Genomic DNA, 20,898 nt, shown 5'->3' with positions numbered 1-20,898 from the left:
GGAACCACCAGAAAGGCGGAAGGTTTGTACTTTGTATATAACAGTTGTGTACTGCTTGCCAGTTGTCACTTTGGTGGTGGAACCCACCACCCCCACTGAGTCCATCAGAGTTTACACATGCGCCATGGGCGCCCCACAATACCGCACAGCACATCTCCACATTGTATTGGGAATATCTACCAATAATAGAACGGGAGATGGTGAGACATACAAGGTGGGGTGGGATGTGCTGAGGGGCGCAGATGTAAATTCAGCCGATCACAGAATACGTATCTACAAAGGCAGCTGAGGCTCCACACTCTGCTGCAACTCCACAACTGTCGAATTTTACAAGGGCGTCATCTATTGTGGTTCAATCGGATATTTGCATCATTGATTGCCATTTCAGTCAAATCTCGATTTTGCCCTCTCCCTTCAATTGATTGTCATTTTGTTTTGGTAGAAAGATTGTCGCTTCAATCAAATCTCAGTTCCCAATGCTACTTTTTTTTTGTTATTTAAAATAAAAATCCAGTACCATCATCCGTAAATTCTTCGACATGCAGGGGTGTATGTATCCTTGTCTCCTTTACCTTCTCTCTATACTCTATATATTATTATATATAACTATATAAGCCGTCTGCAACCGAACCGATACATAGCCACCTCGGCCAACCGAAACCGCCACCTCTTGCTCCTGCTTGAAGACTGAAGAGAGACAAAGATGACAGTCCCTGAAGGCCATCGCCGGCAGGCCAGGGTTCGGCCTCCAGCACGAGCTCCACCAGTTCGAAGCAGCGTGCCGTTAAAGCGGTTGTTCCGGGTGGCTTCGGTGGCTTGTGGAATTCAGTTCGGTTGGGCATTGCAGTTGTCTCTTCTAACGCCTTATGTTCAGGAACTCGGAATTCCTCACGCATGGGCCAGCCTCGTGTGGCTTTGTGGCCCCCTCTCTGGTTTACTGGTCCAGCCCCTTGTAGGGCATATGAGCGACCGGTGCAAGAGCCGCTTCGGTCGTCGCAGGCCTTTCATCGCTGCCGGATCCGTGTCTATCGTTGTCGCCGTTCTGATTATTGGACACTCTGCGGATATCGGTGGGATACTCGGGGACCGAGGGGGGTCTAGGCCGCGCGCCGTTGTCGCTTTTGTTATAGGGTTTTGGTTGCTTGACGTCGCTAATAACATGACTCAAGGACCTTGCAGGGCTCTCCTTGCCGATCTTACCGGTAGGTCTTCCACCTTTTTCTTCTCATCTTTTTATTTTTATTAATTAACAAAAAGAAAAAGGAAAATTCTTCTTCTCTGTTTCTCAATTACTTTTACTTTATTCAATCAAAGCATTATGAATTTAGAATCGTCGACTGCAAGTTACTTACTCATCATCTTCGAAATTAGAACCCTAAAAACCTTGCTTGTTTCTACTTTCACGAGAACTTCCTGCTTGCGGCTTGTGTATGCTCTTTTCGAAATTCTCATGCTCCTCAATATTTCCGCATGGATTTATGGAAATAACCTTTTCTTAATCCAAATTTACGAAAATAAACTTCATACCAGACGACGGGACGGGAGCAATACTATCATTTTTTTGGTAGGCCGTAGGCAATGGGAGGAATTATTGGTTTTCCTTTTTTCAGGTCGTTTTTGCCTTTTGTTGGTCCTGATTCCTGAACCGTTGGATTTGGAAGGAGAAATGTGGTGTAAAATATCCTAGGATAAAAAGTAAGGAGATGCTGGACCTAGGAGAGGAGGGAGACGACGTTTTCCGTTGCGGTGTTTATTTGATAGAGGGCCCTCATTGAGAGAATGGCCCATTAAGGCCCACTATGTCTATCGTTCGTTGTAACCTTTTCTTTTTCTACTAGTGTGAGCCAGTTGTGAAAAATACGGGACCCTGTAGTTGTGCTCCTTATTTCTGCCCATAACCGCTGACGTGTACATATTGATTGGTATTATAGAAATTGCAGATAAATAGAGGTTAATATGTGGCCGGTGATGGGTGGGGCCGGTTGTCGGTTGATCGATCAATTATTTCCTACTTTACCGTATCTAATCCGCACATTTGGACAGTCAAAAGGTTATATACGCCAGGGAGGTTTATGTAATTTCAATCTGTTCTGATATGCATTTAAAAAAAACTGATCTGATATCATCTTCCTCTCCCTAGATTTTTTTAACTTCGTACATCACTTGGATTGGATGGGTGAGATGAGATTATTTATTCGGTTACTCCGGGGGAACAATTTGGACTTGATTTTTGGATTGATTTGATGCTTTATTTGGATGACTTAGATAGCTAGATTGGTTGAAATTTTGGTGTCACTTGCATGGTTGAGATTTATCCATTGGTTTTAGGAGACTACTTCAATGATTTAGATGCTGATTTGGTACCTCATTTGGATGGGTTGAATTAGTTGAAATCTTGGTACATAATTTGGATGGATGAGATTAATTGGCTGACATTAGGAGGCCATTTTTGGCGGTTCAGATCTTTGGCTTACTTCGTATATCACTTTATTTGACATAATTCTTTTAGAAAACTTGATACTTAAATGGCTAAGATTAGTTGAAATCTTGGTACGTTGCTTGGATGGGCAAGATTGGTTCTTTTCTCTTAAGAGACCATTAAAAAAAAAGAGAGATCATTTTGATGGTCTAGTTTTTATTTTTATTTTTTTATTTTTTTGGGTTGATTGAATATATTGTTTGGATAGCCCATTTTTTTATCAGCATTTGGATAGCCCATATTTATTAAAATTTTGATACACTACTTGGATGGCTGAGATTTCATTGATCTTAAGAGACCACTCTGATAGCCTAGATCTTTGGGTTGATTGAATGCGCTATTTGGATGGGAAAGATTAGATGAAATTTTGATACATCACCTACTTTAATGGCCCATATTTTGGGAGTTACTTGGTAGAGCATTTGATTGGCTTAATTTTTTAGAAAATTTGGTGCTTTACTTGGTAATTTGGTACACCATTTACTATATCGCTTCCATATCCTAGAATACTTGAAACCATTGTACATCACTTGGGTTTTCAAGATCAAGTGATTGATCTTGGGGCATGAGTTCAATGGTCTAGATCTTCAGTTAGAAAGCCATGACTAGAAATCTCTTTCAGTAACATGAAATGGATATAAAAGGGTAAAAATCAAGATTATCTTCCACCATAACAAAGGGCAGCTTGAAGCTGCAGATGATGACCTATCGATGGATAACAAGCTCTAAATTGTATTCAAAACACTCTAGAGGTATCAACCACAAGCCTGGATCAGGTGAGGGAGGGGGATATTTTGGATGTGGAACCAATGACAGTGATCAAAGGCATTTTTGAAGGGGGGCAATTCATCCAACACGTAGCAACAGAGGAAAGCAGCTTACCACCCATGCACTTCCATTGCCTATCATGGGTTGATGAAGTTGAAGCATAAAATAGGCTATCGATCAAAAAGGGAAGGCAAATAATAGACTGAGTAAAGGAGAATATAAAAGACATCAATCAATATTTTGATGTATTGTTTGAGGGACATGAATATGAGGTTGTGGATCTATTCGAGTCAAATTGAAAAAATAATGGTTTAAGGGGAAGGCTGTCTAAATGCTTTACTGAAGAAAGGATCCAAGGTGCAACGGGAGAAGAATTGCTTCAATTCTCTGTATTTATTCTATGAGTTGTTTGTTGCATGCCTCTTTTTTGGTTTCTTACAACATTGCAATATGTGGCTTCCTTTAGGGTGTGTTTGGTTTGAAAGAAAAGGTAGGGAAATGTAGGAAAACCTATACAAGGTTCTAAAACCAAACACACCCTAAAGGAAGCCACATATTGCAATGTTGTAAGAAACTAAAAAAGAGGTATGCAATAAACAATTCATAGAATAAATATGGGGAAGAGGAAGATGCAAGTTTGTTTATAAATTGTTAGTGGATGCAAGTTTGGGTGTATACTCAATGGTGATTCAGCAATTGGTGTTTTTTCAATTGTCATTTGCTGCAAGAATATCCATGATGGTGTAGAATGGACTTGCATTGCAGTCAATGGCCCTAATATGAGTTACCAAAGGGGATGTTGCTGGGTAGAAATTGAATCTTTTGCTTCCAGGTGGAACCTTTTAGTATGTATGGGAAGAGACTTTGACATTATCAGATTCTCACAAGAAATAAGTGGTGGTGCAAAGCTGTTGACGAGCATTGTTGAATTTGTAACAGATTGCAGCTAATAGGTCACCATTGCGTGAAGCAGCATACATGTGGAGCAGTTTCAGAGAGAAACTAACCTTATCAAAGTTAGACAGATATTCTTTTAGTAGATGTGAAAATCTATTTTCAGATGTGGTGCAAGAAGCCCTCATGTGCCCCACTTCTAATCATTGACCCATTCTACTGAAGATTGGCTCCCTATAGACAAGAAACGAGGTCCTTTTAGGCTTGAATTAATGCTATTCCAGGTTCCGGAATTTGAAATAAAAAAGGAAGAGTGGTGGTAGGAAGCTCAAGTAACATGCTTTGCATGCATCGTCTTTAGGAGGAAGTTGGGGCATCTTAAAGAGAAAATCAAGGTGTGGAGCAAAGAGAATGTGGGCTGCATCAGAAGAAGAAGGGAGAAAGCCAATGAGTTAATTCAAGGTTTGCATGCAAAGGAGGAAACTGTTCCTTATTTGAGGCTGAGAAGCAAGAAAATCAAGAGATTAGTTTCTTGTCTTGCTCTAATGGAGGAGATCCCATTGAAGTAGACGTCCAGACTCTATAGTCCAGTGGCTCAAGGAAGGTGATAGAAACACTGACTTCTTTCACAAAGTGGCAAATGACAGGTGGAAATGCAACACCATTTCTAGCATAAAAATTGGGAATGATTGATATAAGGCAAGGAGGAGGTATCAGAAGCAACAATTAATTTCTATGAATGTTTTGGCAACCCAGATCCTTCAGGCATAGGAGGGGTTTTCAGGGAACTATCTTAGCTTTATTCAGAGGTCCTATTGCCCAAGGAGATTCAACCAAGGCTGAACTGTCTGCTGTATTGTATTGGGTCCAATTAGCAGAAAAAATAAATTCCAGAAGGCTCTTAATAGAAGGAGATTCCCAAGTAGTAGTAAGCTGGTTAAAGAATGGCAAGAAGGCAGCTTTGTCCTAGCAAGATTTGGTAAAGAAAATAAAGTGGCATCTGAGAGGCGTAACAGTATCTTTTCAATGGGTTTCAAGGGCAGCTAATGGGATAGCAGATTCTCTAGCAAGGCAAGGGGTTGAAAGGGAACAATTATTTTGGGCTCAGATGTTTTAAGGAGCAGGTGTTAACCTATTCCTGTGGGTAAGGGATGGGTAGGGAGTGATTGTATTGGGCTTAGATGTTACATATGCTTTAAGGGGTTCCCTGGTTGTAACACTCTCTGTATATTCTTGTTTATATAATGAAATACTTTCTGTTACCTATCAAAAAAAATGAATTGTCTGTTTTCTGCTCATGAGATGATGAGGCCAACACTGGATGATAGAATTTGTTTTTTGTTTTTTGTTTTTTTTTATTGCAGAATTTTAGATAGAGAGGGACTTTCTGGAATGAAAGTCCACAAGGTGACAAAACATTGGGTGCAGATGAGTTATCTATTACAAGAAATGTTGGTAGTTCTTGAATCTTGAATTAGGATATTATGAGAGTTTTGTAGTAGTTTCATGCAAGATCCTCTGTCCCTCCCTTCCAAAAGTAGCTAATGCCACCTTCATCTCACTTATCCTTAAATCCAAAGTGTTGAAGATTTTAAAGACTATTGCCCCATTAACTTGATTAGTAGTAATTGTAAGATAATTTCAAAGGTTTTGGAAAATAGACTATGAGGAATACTGGGCAAACTTTATCTCCATTCCAAGGTAACTCTGTGGATTGCAGCCAAATTTTGGATGGATCCCTTTTTGCAAATGAATGCATTGATTCAAGGATCAGTGAGGCACTCCAGGGTTAATATGTAAGTTGGACACGGAAAAAGCTTATGGCCATGTTCAATGGGGCCTTTTGGACTATCATTTAAAAATAATGGGATTTGGTCAGAAGTGAAGGGCATGGGTTAAAAAGAGTATCTTCAGCTAGCTTTTTGGTGATAAAATGGTTCCCTAAAGCCTACTTGCAAGGAAAGAGGGTTCTCAAACAAGGTGACTCTCTCTTTCTTTCTTCCTTTTCATTATTGTGGTGGGGGCCCCTTAGTAGAATGGTGAAAAAGGTTGAATAGGGTGGGTACCTTGAAGGCTTTTGGGTGAGAAGTGACACCCCCTCTATTTCACTATAATTTGCCAATGACTCTAGAGCAAGAGAGAGTGACTTTTGTTTTGGAGATGCTTATAATCTGCTTTGGAGCTGCATCCCAGTTGAAAATAAAGAAGAAAAATGAGCTGACTTCAATTTGGAAAGGTTCTAAATGCCTTTGAATTGTCTGCTGTATTAGGATGTAGATGTGTGAGTGTGGCTCACTACCATCTAAATTATTAGGTTTACCCTCCATGCAAAATTAAAGTCCAAACAACTGTGGGCACCGATAATTGAGAGGTTTAATAGCAAATTAGCTGGTTAGAGAAGAGTTATCTCTCTAATGGGGGGGGGGGTTACTCTAGTTTAGACTGCTTTATCAAACTTCCCTACATATTTCTCATCTTTGTTCATGGCACCAGCTTCATTATTATCCTCTTTGGATAAGACCAGATGAGACTTCTTATGGGAAGGGTCGAATGAGGAGAAAGATTCATCTTATTGTGTGGCCTCAAGTGTCTCCCATAGAGAGGTGTGGTAGGCATCAACCTCTTGGCTTATGCATACAGCTTTATTGGGGAAGTGGCTATAGAGGAATGCAAATCAGAAGGATGAGCTTTGGAGACATGTGATTAAATGCAAGTATGGCAGCAATGTATGTGATTAGTCAACTGCAATGTGTCAAGCTTCTTATGGGATGAGTATTTGGAAAGGTGTCATGAAACTAAAAGATGAGTTTTCTCAGTTCATTGCACTCAAATTTGGAAATGGAGAGCATATACCCTTTTGGAATGACACTTGGTGTGGCTCAAGACCTATCGTCCAGTCTTATCCACATATCTTCATTATAGCTCTCAATAAGGATGTTGCAATTAAAGATTACTATGAAATCATTGGTGGGAATTTGATGTGGACCCCTGTCTTGTGTAGATATCCTCAAGATTGTGAGTTTTAGGACCAGTGTTTTAAAAGGTCTGGGAAGCATATGCTTGGAGGTGAGCCTCCAGTCATGGCACACCAAAAATGAAGGTGCAATGCAGAGGCATTGATACCTTAGATGCATTGATACCTTAGATGAGGTAACCTGAAGCATGCACCTCAAGCGCCTTTTTTGCATGAGGCATGCTAGAGATGTACGGCTCATGCACACCTCATATGAAAAGAAAGAAAGAAAGAAAAGAAAAGAAAAGAAAAGAAAAAGGAAAAGGAAAGGGAAGGGAAGGAAAGAAAAAGAAAGAAAGAAGAGAATAAAAAAGGAAAAGCAAAGGAAAGGGAAGACCCCCACCCCTTCAGCTAGTGTTATGCATCTTCATTCTTCTTAAGAGAGCTAGCAGTCCCATCAACAGCGCAACATAATGGTAACTTGATTAACTTATGATTATGTTTTCAATTATGATTATAATAATTATATTTTAGTTTGTTTGAATTACAATAGATAACACATTATTTCCTAATTTAGATAATGATGGCCCCATGTAGTTTCTGCTAAAGCAAGTTAAAATTTAGTTTGAAGCTACTGTCAAGAAAACAATCAAAAGAAAAAACTATTTTCCTTAACATTGATATCAGAACATAAAATCTAATAGCACATAAACAATGTGCAATCTTCTTGGTGTAGTTTATTCAAATTATAAGATAATTATTTTCAAACCCTTTACCCAATAACTTGGTCTAAAGCCAGGTATTTTTGCTTGGGGGGGGGGGGGAGAATGATCACATCAATGCAATTGTATTTTAATCAGTTTATGATTATATTTTAAACTATTATTAATATCATCTTTTAGTTGGTTTGAATTACTTTATTAATTGTTGAACATTACACATTTTTTTCTTGATAAGCGAATTATTTTTGTTGTTCTTAATGATTATATTAGATTAATAGTTGTAAGTTGTTAGTTTATTATTAATACTTAAAAAATATATTGTGTTATATTAGCAATATCTATGCTTAGGGAAATTTCATGAGAATTTTCATGTACTCAACCCATCCTAACCCTAATAGGACCCGTTTATCAAAAGCCTATAAGGTTTGGGTTTTGACCTTACCGAACCCAATTCTATTTAACATGGGTACCCACTCCCAATATTTGATTATAAAACCATTTATGTATTACAAGAAATAGTATGCATGGTAAAAAGGGTTGAGAGAGGATTCAAACCCTTGCCCGTAAGCATCTTCAGCAATGGCATACCACGCCATTTCTACCTAAGAGGGGCATGGCATTTTGCTTATGTGATGTAAAATTGGGTGCAACACTTAAAGTATTGGAAAATGCAAAGAATATTGAAGAGGCAATTTAAAGAAACGTATCTGGATTCTGGATACACTTTGGATATGCATAGATACATTGGAAAAATTAAGATACAAATGGATACACCATGGAGTCACTGACAAAAAATGGATACACATGGAGATTCAAATACATATTAAAAATATATGAATTACACCTGCATATCTAATAACTCTATACATAAGAAACATTTATTTTAATATCAGAATATCCCAAGGAACTGTTGGCATATATACACATCTTAACAAACCAATATTATAAATAGGACTGTAATTGAATCCGATCTGAAACCCGATTGGATTTGAATTCGAATCCTAACGAACTCAGAAGCAGATCAGATGTGGGTTTGATCTTGCTTTGCTTTAATTTTTTAAAATACAAAAGAAATTAAAAATTAATTATTTTCAACTTCTATATATAATAATTTAATTATAACATACTGAATTTGTTTCATATATAATATTTTTTATAATTTTAAATATAATTATATAACATTTATACATTAAAATCAACAAATATTATAATCTAATCAGACTTGGATTTTAATCGGGTTGGATGGTATTAAATCCGAATCCAATCCGATTACATAAACATGTCTTCCGAATCCGAGGTAATTAGATTGGATGTCAGACTCAGCTGCTGATTTTCGGGTATCATTGATAGGCCTAATTATAAATCTCATTGATGATTATGTAAAAGGTTACAAAGTTAAAAATAGTGATTTAGAAGGCGTGCCTAGGCACACAAACGGGGCACATTTTAGGGTAGGCGCCTCGAGGGGTGTAGCACAAAGGCGGCTCGTAGAATCAGGAATGTAATATGTTTTACATCACATTAGCTACTATAAGTAATGCAATTGAGGAAAAAAGAGATTGTGGGTTTGACATGCTTGAAATGTTTTATATGTTTGATTTTATTTTTAAATTCACATTTGAATATTCTTTACATGTTATGTTTATGTATTTTAATTTTAGATAATAGGTTTTTAAAACACTTATTTTAAAATTTAAAGTTTATATTTTTATTAATATTATATTTAATATTTTTTTTGCATTTTTTGTTTTTTTTTCTGACATTTTTTATTTTTTATTTTTTATTTTTTTTTATTTTTGTGCCTTGCTTCAAAAAGGCGTGCACCTCACCTTGTGCTTTGCACCTCAGGCGCAAATTGACCCCTACGCCTTTTTTGCGCCTCACACTTTTAAAACACAGGTTTAAAATAAACTAAGTTTAATAAATAATGGTGATATGTAATAGTAGAAAAATTACATTTTCTTATGAAACTAGTCACACAAAAAGATCTCTTAAATGTATTATTGAAATTATAAAGGCAAAAACATTCAGAGTTGGTTTGATTATGGCTCAAGACTGTGGGTATTTGCAAATGATTTTTCTGTACTTCAATACACTTGCATATGATATGGTTGCTTATCAATGCTAGTTTAGTGGTTAGGATACTTATGCTTCAAGTAAGAAACTTGGGATCAAATCCTTCTAACAATATATTAGTTTTATAGGAGTGGTTTTAAATATACTTAAGTGAAATCAATTGAGTTAATCATGAGATAGAGATAATTTATGAAACTAATTAGTGTTATAAGTGATGTGTTAAATAAGGTTAGTTATGGAGTCAATTATAGTAAATGAAGTGTTAAATAGTGTCATTATGTTGAGTTTAATGGGCATTAATAAAGGTAATTGAATTTGAATTTCAAATTCAAAAAATGATACCAATAATAAGATATATATAATGATAATTGGGTGAGAAGGGTCATGATGAGTTTAACAGGTTTGGGAAATTGGGAGGAAAAGTTAAACAGGTTTTGGGTCAAGGGTGTCTAAGTGGATTTGGCAATGGAAATGGCAAGTTTAAAATTCAAAAGATCCAAGAGTTTTGAGAATAGAAAACGAAAGAAGGAATAAAAGTATAAAAAGGGTCCTTCTTTTTTCTACTCTCTCTCTCTTTCTCTCTCTACACACACACACACACATCTTTCATAGGTTAATGGCGGTTCCATCATTGTTCTTTTTTCTCTTTCACTTTCTGTCTTAAATTTTATAATATATAATTATAACCTTATTTAGATTATAAGTTGATATAAAATTGCTCTATTAAATGCTTGTTATATTAGTATTATTTTTGAGAGCTAGTATTATAATGTGATGTTAGTAATAAAGAGAATTGCTATCTTTTCAATTAATATGCATGCTGAATGATATATAAAACCAGGGAACTAGGAAAATTTTATTTTTGTAATTCTATGAAATTTTTATTGCCTCGGTGACTAGGTGCTAGGCACTGCACCATCGTCTGGAATTGTCTAGACACCTTGACAACTATTTTGGGACATGAGGTCTAGGCCATGAGTTTCCATTCTTTGAAGAAGTATACATGAATTAATGCAATTCAAAACATCAAATAGGTACGAAAAATTATACTTAATAATACAAATTAAAGCACATATCCAGAAAACGTAAGACTGAATAAGTATAAAATTATGCATCGAAGTAATATATATATGTATATGTATGTATGTATGTTTCTTGCAACTCATAAGACAAATGCAACTTAAAATATCAAAAAGGTACATAATTATTAAAACATCTGGCAATGGTGACAACATTGGATTTCCCAAGATTTGTGCTCTGGGATAAAATGTTGTAACATAAATTCCATCCCTCTGTTTTGTGATAATCCTTAAATCAGATTAAATAAGATGGTGATTTTCATTTCATTTGCTTGTGCAACCCTATGAGTTTATAATAATACTCCTTGATACTCTTCCTCTCTATTGGACATAAAATAACTTTTGAAACACCTCATATATTTGGGTAATAAATATTTACTTTTCCTGAATAAACCTTCATATGATCCCAGACCTCCTCCACGATGTCTAGGAAAACCAAATTGCTACATATCTTGGGTTCCATACTATTCCATAACCAACTTCTAAGTTGCTCATCTTCCTCTATCCACTATAAATAGTTAGAAATATTGGACTGCAGCTTCTCTTCAATTAAATACTTTGACTCCCCTGTCACTATTAAGAATACTTCAACTAATTTCCCCCATTGGTCATAGTTCCTTCTATTTAATTTAATAGACACCATTTGAACAGGAAAGAATCAGACGACAGCATAGTAGAGGCTTTGACATCTATCCTAGAACCATGTTTCATGGATCAACTTCACAAATAATCAATGCACAGAACAGTATAGCTACTGTACGTAAAATCACAGACAATTAATGCACAACAATTTCATAACTCATAGCATCATACCTCCACCAACTGCACTCTAAATTAGCTTGCACTTAATCACCACATTATCATCATCAAAAGTACATTGCAATCACCAGAAATTGACTAATTCATACTTAAGAACCACATCACAATTACCAGTCTTCCTATCACCAACAGATCAGTCCCTCTTTAAATATACTTTAAGAAGAGGGTAAACTCCATGAGAACATCACATCACAGCCATAAAAGGAAGAAAAAGAACAGGAATATTAAGGTTTGGTCACTCTGAGATCTGATTTCTGTCAAACCCTGTAGATACCATTCTCATTGGATCTTATGTAAGAGAGAAGAGAAATTGAAAGATGCTAGTCAGATTAGGATTGATGTTCTGATACCATAATTAAAAACAACTTGACCTGCAGACTATGGCCTAAGAGAGGGAGAGAACGAGAAAATGAGAGGGTGGGAGGGGTGTGGAGTGAAGGTTGTCAAGGCAAATGTTCCAAGTTCTAACAGGTTAATAGGAACCAGAAGTCATCCTATTCATTTCCATCTTTTGGAAACAACTTTCCATTAAAAATCTAGGAAGTTGTTTCTAGGATGTTCTCAACTCTTGATAAAATGCTTTCCAAGAACTCAGGAATCCTGTCAGAACCAAATTCGAGGAAAAATGTAAAATCCTATTTCTAATATTTCCTGTGAAATAAATGGAGACTTATAGTTGACCAGTTTGGACCTATATTTAGAACCTAAAATACAATAGTGGATTTGTCCCAAAGGAAACCATCTTTTGCAGTTTCAAAACTTTAAAAACACCAGGGGAAAAGAACACTATTTTATCTTTTTTTTTTTGTTGGGTGAACCTGGGAGGAGAGGGGAGGGAAGCTGGTCATGTGGCAAGGAGCTTCCTGTGCAGTAGTAGTTCAGGCCTAAAATGCTCCAACAATGCATGCTCCTGTATGAAGGCAGGATTTGATCCACAATTTGGGAAACAAATCTGAAGTATTTATCTTGAGGCTAAGTGTAGCCCAAATTCTCATCTAAGCTTGAGGCTAAGCGTACCATTAAGCATTTAGCTTTTCCTTATCAAGGCTAAAACCATTGAAAATGCAATGTGTATTGGAGAGGCAATTTTAAGAGACCTATCGAGATACACTTCGCATATGCATGGATACAGACAAAATCAAGATATGCATGGATATAGGGATGGCAATTTTCCCCATTTACCCGATCCTATTCAGGGGGGGGGATGGGGATGATTTTTCCTCCACGGGGATGGGGAAATTTGCATCCCCATTCGCGGGGATGGGGATGGGGAAATTTGCATTCCTGTTCGCGGGGATGGGATGGGGATGGGGAGAGCACTCCCGCCCTACGGGGACCTTGATCCTTGCCCTGTGGGTATGCCCGCTAATATATATGTTTATATTTATGCATATATACGTATATTAATATTTTTAGAATATGGTTGAATGTTTTTTTAATTGGATTGCAAATTTTAACTATTTTATTTTTAATTTTTTAAATAAAAAACAAAAAAAAAACAAAATGGTTGACTTTATAAAAAAATCATGGGGAGTGGGGATCCCCATGGGAATAACCTTGTCCCTTCTGGTGGGGATGGGGATGGGGATTTTCGTGGGGACGGCGATGGGGAGTGGCTCCCCATCCCCGCCCTGTTGCCATTCCTGCATGGATACACAGAGAAAATCATATAAATACTAAAATCTATATTAATAACTATTTCGAATGCAGCTACAGTAACCTGAACCAGGAGAGAAGGAAGAAGAAGAAAAGAGAAAGAGAGAATATGAGGGTTTAGTCAAAACTGATTGATTCACTGTTCATTCGACCCCCTAATGTTTATTAGGTTCTAATCACCTTTACAAAGACTAAACTACCCTTACTTAAGTGTGGGCAGAGTATCTCTAATAAAACTGCCACATAAGCAAGGCACTCAACAAACATGAAATGACTAAATTACCCCTATTCGGCTCACTTTAACACTCCCCCTTAAGCTGGAGAATATGTCATATAATTCCAGCTTGTTACATAGATAGTTCACTTTCCCTGAGCTTAGAGCTTTTGTAAACAAATCTGCCCATTGATCATTCGAGCCCACATGTTCTGTGTTTATCTCTCCAGCAAGGACCTTCTCCCTCACAAAGTGGCAATCAACCTCTATGTGCTTTGTTCTCTCATGAAATACAGGATTGGATGAAATATGGAGTGCAACTTGGTTGTCACAATACAGTCTCATAGGTTTATCCATGTGAAACCCAATTTCTTGTAGAATATTCCTCAATCACACTAACTCACAGGTATTATGTGCCATGGCCCTATACTCAGTTTCAACACTACTTCTGGCCACAACCGTCTGTTTTTTACTCTTCCACGTCACAAGATTTCCTCCAAGGAATGTGCAATAGCCTGTAGTAGATATTCTATCATTCACTGAGCCTGTCTAGTCTGCATCTGTATACTCCACTACTTCAAGTTTTTCTTCTGGTTTATACAATAGTCCATGGCCTGAAGCTCCTTTCAGATACCTTACAATTCTAAAACTACATCCCAGTGAGGTATACGAGGGTTCTGCATGAATTGGCTCACCACACTGACTGCAAAGGATATATCAGGTCTCGTGATAGTCAGATAGTTCAGCTTCCCCACTAGTCATCTATACCTTACAGGATCTTCAAATACTTCTCCTGTATCACTGTTCAACTTAACATTTGGTTCCATAGGGGTCTCAGCCGGTTTTGCACTTAACAGTCCTGTTTCTTCCAATAGATCAAGAACATATTTTCTTTGGCACAGATTAACAGCTTGTTTTGACCTGGCAACTTCTATTCCCAAGAAATACTTTAATGTTCCAAAATCTTTTGTTTGGAAATGATTTTGCAGAAATACCTTTAGTTTGCCAATCCCCAATTTATCACTGCCAGTAATGACAATATCATCCACATAGACCACTAATAAAATCTTCCCAGCTTCTGAGTCATAGCTGAACACTGAGTGATCAACCTGGCATTGCTTCATTCCAAAATTCTTCACCACTTCACTGAACTTCCCGAACCAAGCACGCGATGATTGTTTCAACCCATAAATTGCCTTCTTCAATCTGCATACCTTACCATCCTCCCCCTGAGCAACAAACCCAGGTGGTTGCTCCATATATACCTCCTCCACAAGATCACCATGGAAGAAGGCATTATTTATATCAAGCTGAAACATAGGCCAATCATACATAACTGCCAGGGAAATTAGTACACCAACAGAACCAATCTTAGCCACTAGTTAGAATGTCTCCATGTAGTCCACTCCATACAACTGTGAGTAACCTTTAGCAACAAGTCTGGCCTTCAGACGCTCCACACTACCATCTGGCAAGTATTTCACAGTATACACCCATTCACAGCCCACAACATGCTTACTAGGTGGGAGAGTAGTAAGTTCCCACGTTTGAGTATGTTGAAGAGCAAAATTCCTCCTCCATTGCCCGCCGCCACACAGGTGAACTAAGAGCTTCTTGAACATTGTTAGGTATGGAAATAGAGGACAAAAGTGAAACAAACTGGTGATGTGAGGTAGAAAGACGAGATAATGAAACAAAATTGGAAATGGGATGGAGGGTAGAACTGTGTTTACCTTTCCGTAAGGCAATGGGTAGGTCAAGGTCTGAAGGTTCAAAAATAGGAGCCATGAGAGGATCCGCAGATGAGGTAGAAGCTGGAGGAGGGGCCGGTGTCGTTCGACGTGCATACACTTGTCGGATTGGTGGTCGTTCGGTGGTGATCTGCATTGGATGAGGTGATGAGTCTACTCCAACAATAGCATCTGGAACTGGATCATTGACAGGAAGAGGAAGAGGAAGTACGGGTGGAGACGAAGGTGCTTCAAGACTTGAGAAGAAGGGGACAGATTCAAAAAAGGTGACATCAGGACAGACATAGCACTTACGGGTAATGGGATTATAACACTTGTACCATTTTTTGAGTCTGTGAGTAGCCAAGGAAGACACATTTAATTGAACGTGCATCTAGCTTGTCTATTCCAGGACTCAGATTGTGGACAAAGCACACACAACCAAAGACACAAAGAGTTAATGGGAATGGAGATAAAGTGGGAAACAAGATAGAGAAGGGGGACCGACCATGAAGGATGAAAGAGGGCATCCGATTAATGAGAAAACATGCAGTGAGTACAACATCACTCCAAAACCGTTTAGGAACATTCATGTGATGAAGAATAGACCGAGTAGTTTCAAGAAGCTGGCGGTTCTTCCGTTCAGCTACCCCATTTTGTTGAGGGGTGAATGCACATGAGGTTTGATGAATAATGCCATGCTGTTCTAAATACTATTGAAATGAAGTAAGAAAGTATTCACGACCATTATCTGAACGGAGAATTTTGATTGGAACACCAAGTTGTGTGCGTATTTCAGCATGGAATTTTTGAAAAATGGAAAACAATTCACTTCTTTCTTTCATTAAGTAAATCCATGTCATTCTTTAACAATCATCAATAAAGGAGACAAAATACTTGTACCCATTATAAGACTCTATTTTGATTGGACCCCAAACATCTGAATGAACCAAAGAAAAATGACTCAACATACGACTCTCAACTTTTGGACTGAAGGACACACGACGATGTTTCCCAAACTGACATGACTCACAATGCAAAACTGACAAATGACTCAATGACGGGACCAAAATCTTGAGAGCTTTGAGAGATGGATGTCCCAGTCGGCAATGCCATTGTAGAGTAAGTGAAGTCTGAAGAGCAATTGAAGATCCACCACTGTCAAGATAATACAATCCACCAGATTCATGCCTCCCACCAATCTTCTTCCCCATCTTGAGATCCTGAAAAACACAAGTGGAAGGAAAGAAGGTAACAGAACAATTAAGAGCTTTGGTTATTTTACTAATAGACATAAGATTGAATGGAAACTTAGGTACGTATAAAACAAATGATAAGGACACAGAAGCCATGTCAACATTACCAACACCACAGATGGGAGATGAGGACCCATTGGCAAGTGTAACAGTTTGTGATGTGGAGGTTTCAGAAACATAAGATAACACACTTGGAGTCCCGGTCATATGATTTGAGGCTCCAGAGTCAATAATCCAGGGAGGGATTTTAGATGACATGCAAGCAATACCTGATTGGGCAAGTGTGGCAGTGGAATGCTGTGAAGTAGTTTGAAGGAACCGTTCATACTCATCACATGGTACACTCACTATCACCCTCCCAGAAGTAGATGTAGATGTGGGAGGAGTTCGGTCTGCCTGTTTACTGTCATTGATATCAACCTCACCGGCTACAGCATGATTAGCCCATTTAGAGGGAGGGCCATGTAGGTCATAACAGAAATTCACTATGTGTCATTCCCTACCACAATGAGTACACTTCCTTATAGAGTTATTCTTCCCTCTACCACGGCCTTCCCCTGAGTCATGACCACCCCGACCAATCATGGAATTGCCACGGCCTCCTCGGGGAGCATGACCTCCCCCTCTTATACTATGTCCACCTCCTCTAGTTGTCACAAGTACTGATCTATCAGACTGTGTGGAGTTCTCAGTCTATCCCAAAGAAATTCTACGAAGCCTTGAGAAAACTTCCTCAAGTGTAGGAAGAGAAGAGCCCCGTAATATTTGGGCTCTAACTGGTTCATACTCCGACTTCAGCCCCACTAAAAATCTTGTAACATCTAGCTGTTCCCTTTGCTGTTGTTGAACCTTAATATCTGGAGTGAGGGGATGATAGACATTGAGTTCATTCCTTATATTTTTCATGTAGGCATAGTATTCTTCTGGTGTTTTGGTTTCTTGTTGTAAATCAAAGTACTCCTGATAAAGCTGATATACTCTTGTTGTGTTATCTTGTCCAAAATATAGCTTCTTAGCATGCTCCCATATATCCTTAGCCGTATCAAGGAACATGAACTTGGTACTAATTTTGGGCTCCATACTATTCCACAACCAAGTCATGATTTGAGCATCTTCTTGTTCCTAATCATCAAACCCTGGAGAGTCAGCCGGTGGCTTCTCATCTTTTACATGTTTCACTTTCCTCTTTGCCTTGAGAAAAACTTCCACAGATTAAGCCCATGGAACGTAGTTTTCCCCATTCAGTTTAATTGAGGTCATTTGTACCCCTAGGTAGTCGGGGGAAACCACCACACTAGGTTTCTGATCATTGTACCCATCTCCTATTGCTGCCATTGTACTCTTTCACAGTTGCCTCTAACCTGACTTCTCAGCTACAAGCTGACTGATGTTATTCACAGTTTGATATTGCAGCACCTATTGCAGCCCTTAAACACAACAGTGAGAGCCTACACCTTGTTCTTATTCACACTACTGCTGACTTCACAAACCCACAAACCACATAAGCATCAATTTAGCACTCACTAGTCACATGTAGGCCCTCTTACAACCACTCAATAAAAGTTGTGCACCACAAGCACCATAACACCGTCAAATCTGCTACACCCAGTTCAGACTTGTTTAACACATTTAAGAGGGCATTACACAACTACAAAGAATTTGGCTAGGTCACTACATTACACCTTACACCACTCGGCCACCTGCAGCAGCTCTAACCCACTCAACCACTTACAGCAGCCCTTACACCATTTGGCTACTGTACACAGCCCGTTCTAGGGCAACAATGAACCTAGTTCTCTAGGTTCTAATCAGTACTAACTGATTCTTGAAGGGTTTCTACCCAGAAATACCAGCAACACAAAAGGACTAGATAACCAACCTTCCTTTGAGAGTATCAACCAACCATTCACTGCTGAAATCACTTTCCTTGATGAAGAAGACTGTGTGCAACAGAGAGAAACGAGCTGTGATGTCTCAGACCTAGGGCGAACCAGTTCTTTCCATTAACTAACCAGAAATGAAGAAGAAGGTGTCACGAACACAGCTGAGATGCTTTACAAACTGAAATAGGTCAGGAACCTCGCTCTGATACTATGTTTCGAATGCAGCTACAGTAACCCGAACCAGGAGAGAAGGAAGAAGAAGATGAAGAAGAAGAAAAGAGAAAGAGAGAACAGGAGGGTTTAGTCAAAACTGATTGAATCACTGTTCATTCGACCCCCTAATGTTTATTAGGTTCTAATCACCTTTACAAAGACTAAACTACCCTTACTTAAGTGTGGGCAGAGTATCTCTAATAAAACTGCCACATAAGCAAGTTACTTAACAAACATGAGATGACTAAACTACCCCTATTCAGCTCACTTTAACAATAACAATAAATATGAGTTTAATATGACTATAAATAAGTTATTTAAACGTATAAAAATCATACTTCAATGATTTATACTAAGTGTGCAATATCAGGACATAATTGGAAATGGTTGAAAAATGATGGAAGAATTAAAATGTGTGTATACACACCTTAGTTTGTAAAAATCAATATAAATTTTATTAATATTTATTAGTATATATTTTAATAATGAATTTTAGCTTTTCTTGACTGCCATCCAGTAAAAAGAGAATTTAATTAAGAATTAAACTAATGACTATGGTTCAAATCCTTTTGTCCCCTATTTGTGATTTTTTAATAGGCAAATTTAGTGTTATGTCATATTCAAATTCGAATTTGAACATTGCCTTAAATGTAGTATTTAATTTACCTTTAGTCGCATGCCATTAAATGTGATACTTAATTTAGAGTTATATAAATTAAGTTTGAATTAAAAGTTACTAAAATTGAGGGAGAAAGAGGGAAGTTAAATTTAATATTTAAAAGTTGCCAAAATTAAACAAGAAAGGGGAGTATATTAAATTCATATTGTATCGGCTGATACATACAACGTATCAGACTGTTTTGGATTTGTATCGTCCGATATAGGCCCGGAACAGTCTGATACAGTCCCATATCAGACTGATACCAACGAAAATAAATGAGCATATAGATTCTGTATGTTCCATATATATCAGCCAATGCAGACTGGTACGTTGCAAAATTTCAAACCTTGTTCCTTATTGTATTTGAGCTATGTACGCAGTAGGAGAGATTTGAATTCAAAAAGGGATCCTACAGATGTATAAAACTAAGATTTGAATTTGATTTGATTATTTTATTGGATACCTAATATGATTCCAAATCAGTTGCAGTGCTCAAGAATGAAACTTTCTGAAAATCAGATTAATAAATAAATTTTGAACACATTAACAGGGGGGAATGCATGGATGACCAGGAGTCAATTATGAAAAACAAAACCAAACAAGAAGAAGAGAAACCCCAAACCTGTAATGCAAGTTGGTTGATGAAGAGGGGCCTAAACCGTCAATGGTCAGCATGAGATCAAATAAAAAAAACCAAAGAGTAGGGAATTAGGGATAAACCGAAACCTTTGGTAATCATCATAAGATCAAATACCTGAAAAAAGAATATTGGAAGAAAAAGAAAACTAAAAAAGCTTGTAAGAAAAAAACTAAAAAAATCAAAAGTTGAGAATATTATTGTAGTTATGTCTGTCATGAAATGAGATGCAAATCTGTTGTCGATCTCATAAATATAAAATAGAAGATGAAGAGAAATAGAAGACCCCAGCCATTTAAGTCTCTTAAACGAAAAGAAGGCGAAAAGATCAGATAGGCTTTGATTATAGGTATCAGTCATGATTGAATTGACATATCTAGGCCCTTTTAAAACTAAAATGGCATATCATTAAATAAAATTCTAAACGGGTAAAGGGGCATAAGTGCCTTTTATATATACACTGGATTGGATCTTAATGGATCAAATCAGCCTATATCCGGATTCGATCCTATTGCTGAACCAATTTAATTTTTTATCCAATTCAATTTGTTTATACATAAGTGGATATCAGATCTGGCAATGATCCAATCAGATTTGAGTTTGAATCAGATTAAAACTAATTCATTTGCAGCCCCAGTATGCAAGAACACCATTGCAAGCTATTGCCCTCAAGTGTTGCATACTAGGCTTTGTCTTTTAGGCTTAGTTTGGAAGGAGTACAAATACAAATATGTGGAGTGCAAAACCTTGTAATTTGTATTATTTTGTATGTATTTGCACTGTACATATTTTTTTTGATATTTACACTAAACATATTTGTATTTTTATTCTTTCCAAGCTGAGCCTTAGTGAATAAGT

At 37.5% G+C, this 20,898-nt stretch overlaps 1 protein-coding gene across 2 annotated transcripts in view; it reads left to right on the top strand.

Moving 5' to 3' along the window:
• The first annotated feature begins 527 nt into the window (after positions 1-527).
• SUT4 (sucrose transporter 4) overlaps positions 528-20,898 on the top strand; it is a 43,282-nt gene continuing 22,911 nt past the window's right edge. The window contains exon 1 of one of the 2 annotated variants that reach the window (XM_088946170.1): positions 528-1,202. In XM_088946170.1, the coding sequence (XP_088802296.1) occupies positions 704-1,202 (499 nt within the window). In that variant the 5' untranslated portion in view covers positions 528-703. The remainder of the gene's footprint in view (positions 1,203-20,898) is intronic. The other variant, XM_088946171.1, reaches the window with a different exon arrangement.

The sequence above is a fragment of the Nelumbo lutea genome, chromosome 5, assembly GCF_056320005.1.
Source record: "Nelumbo lutea isolate HS-2025 chromosome 5, American lotus-T2T, whole genome shotgun sequence".
In the NCBI taxonomy this organism is placed as follows: Eukaryota; Viridiplantae; Streptophyta; class Magnoliopsida; order Proteales; family Nelumbonaceae; genus Nelumbo; species Nelumbo lutea.
Note: the sequence above shows the minus strand (reverse complement) of the source record. Positions and strands in the feature narration are given on the sequence as shown.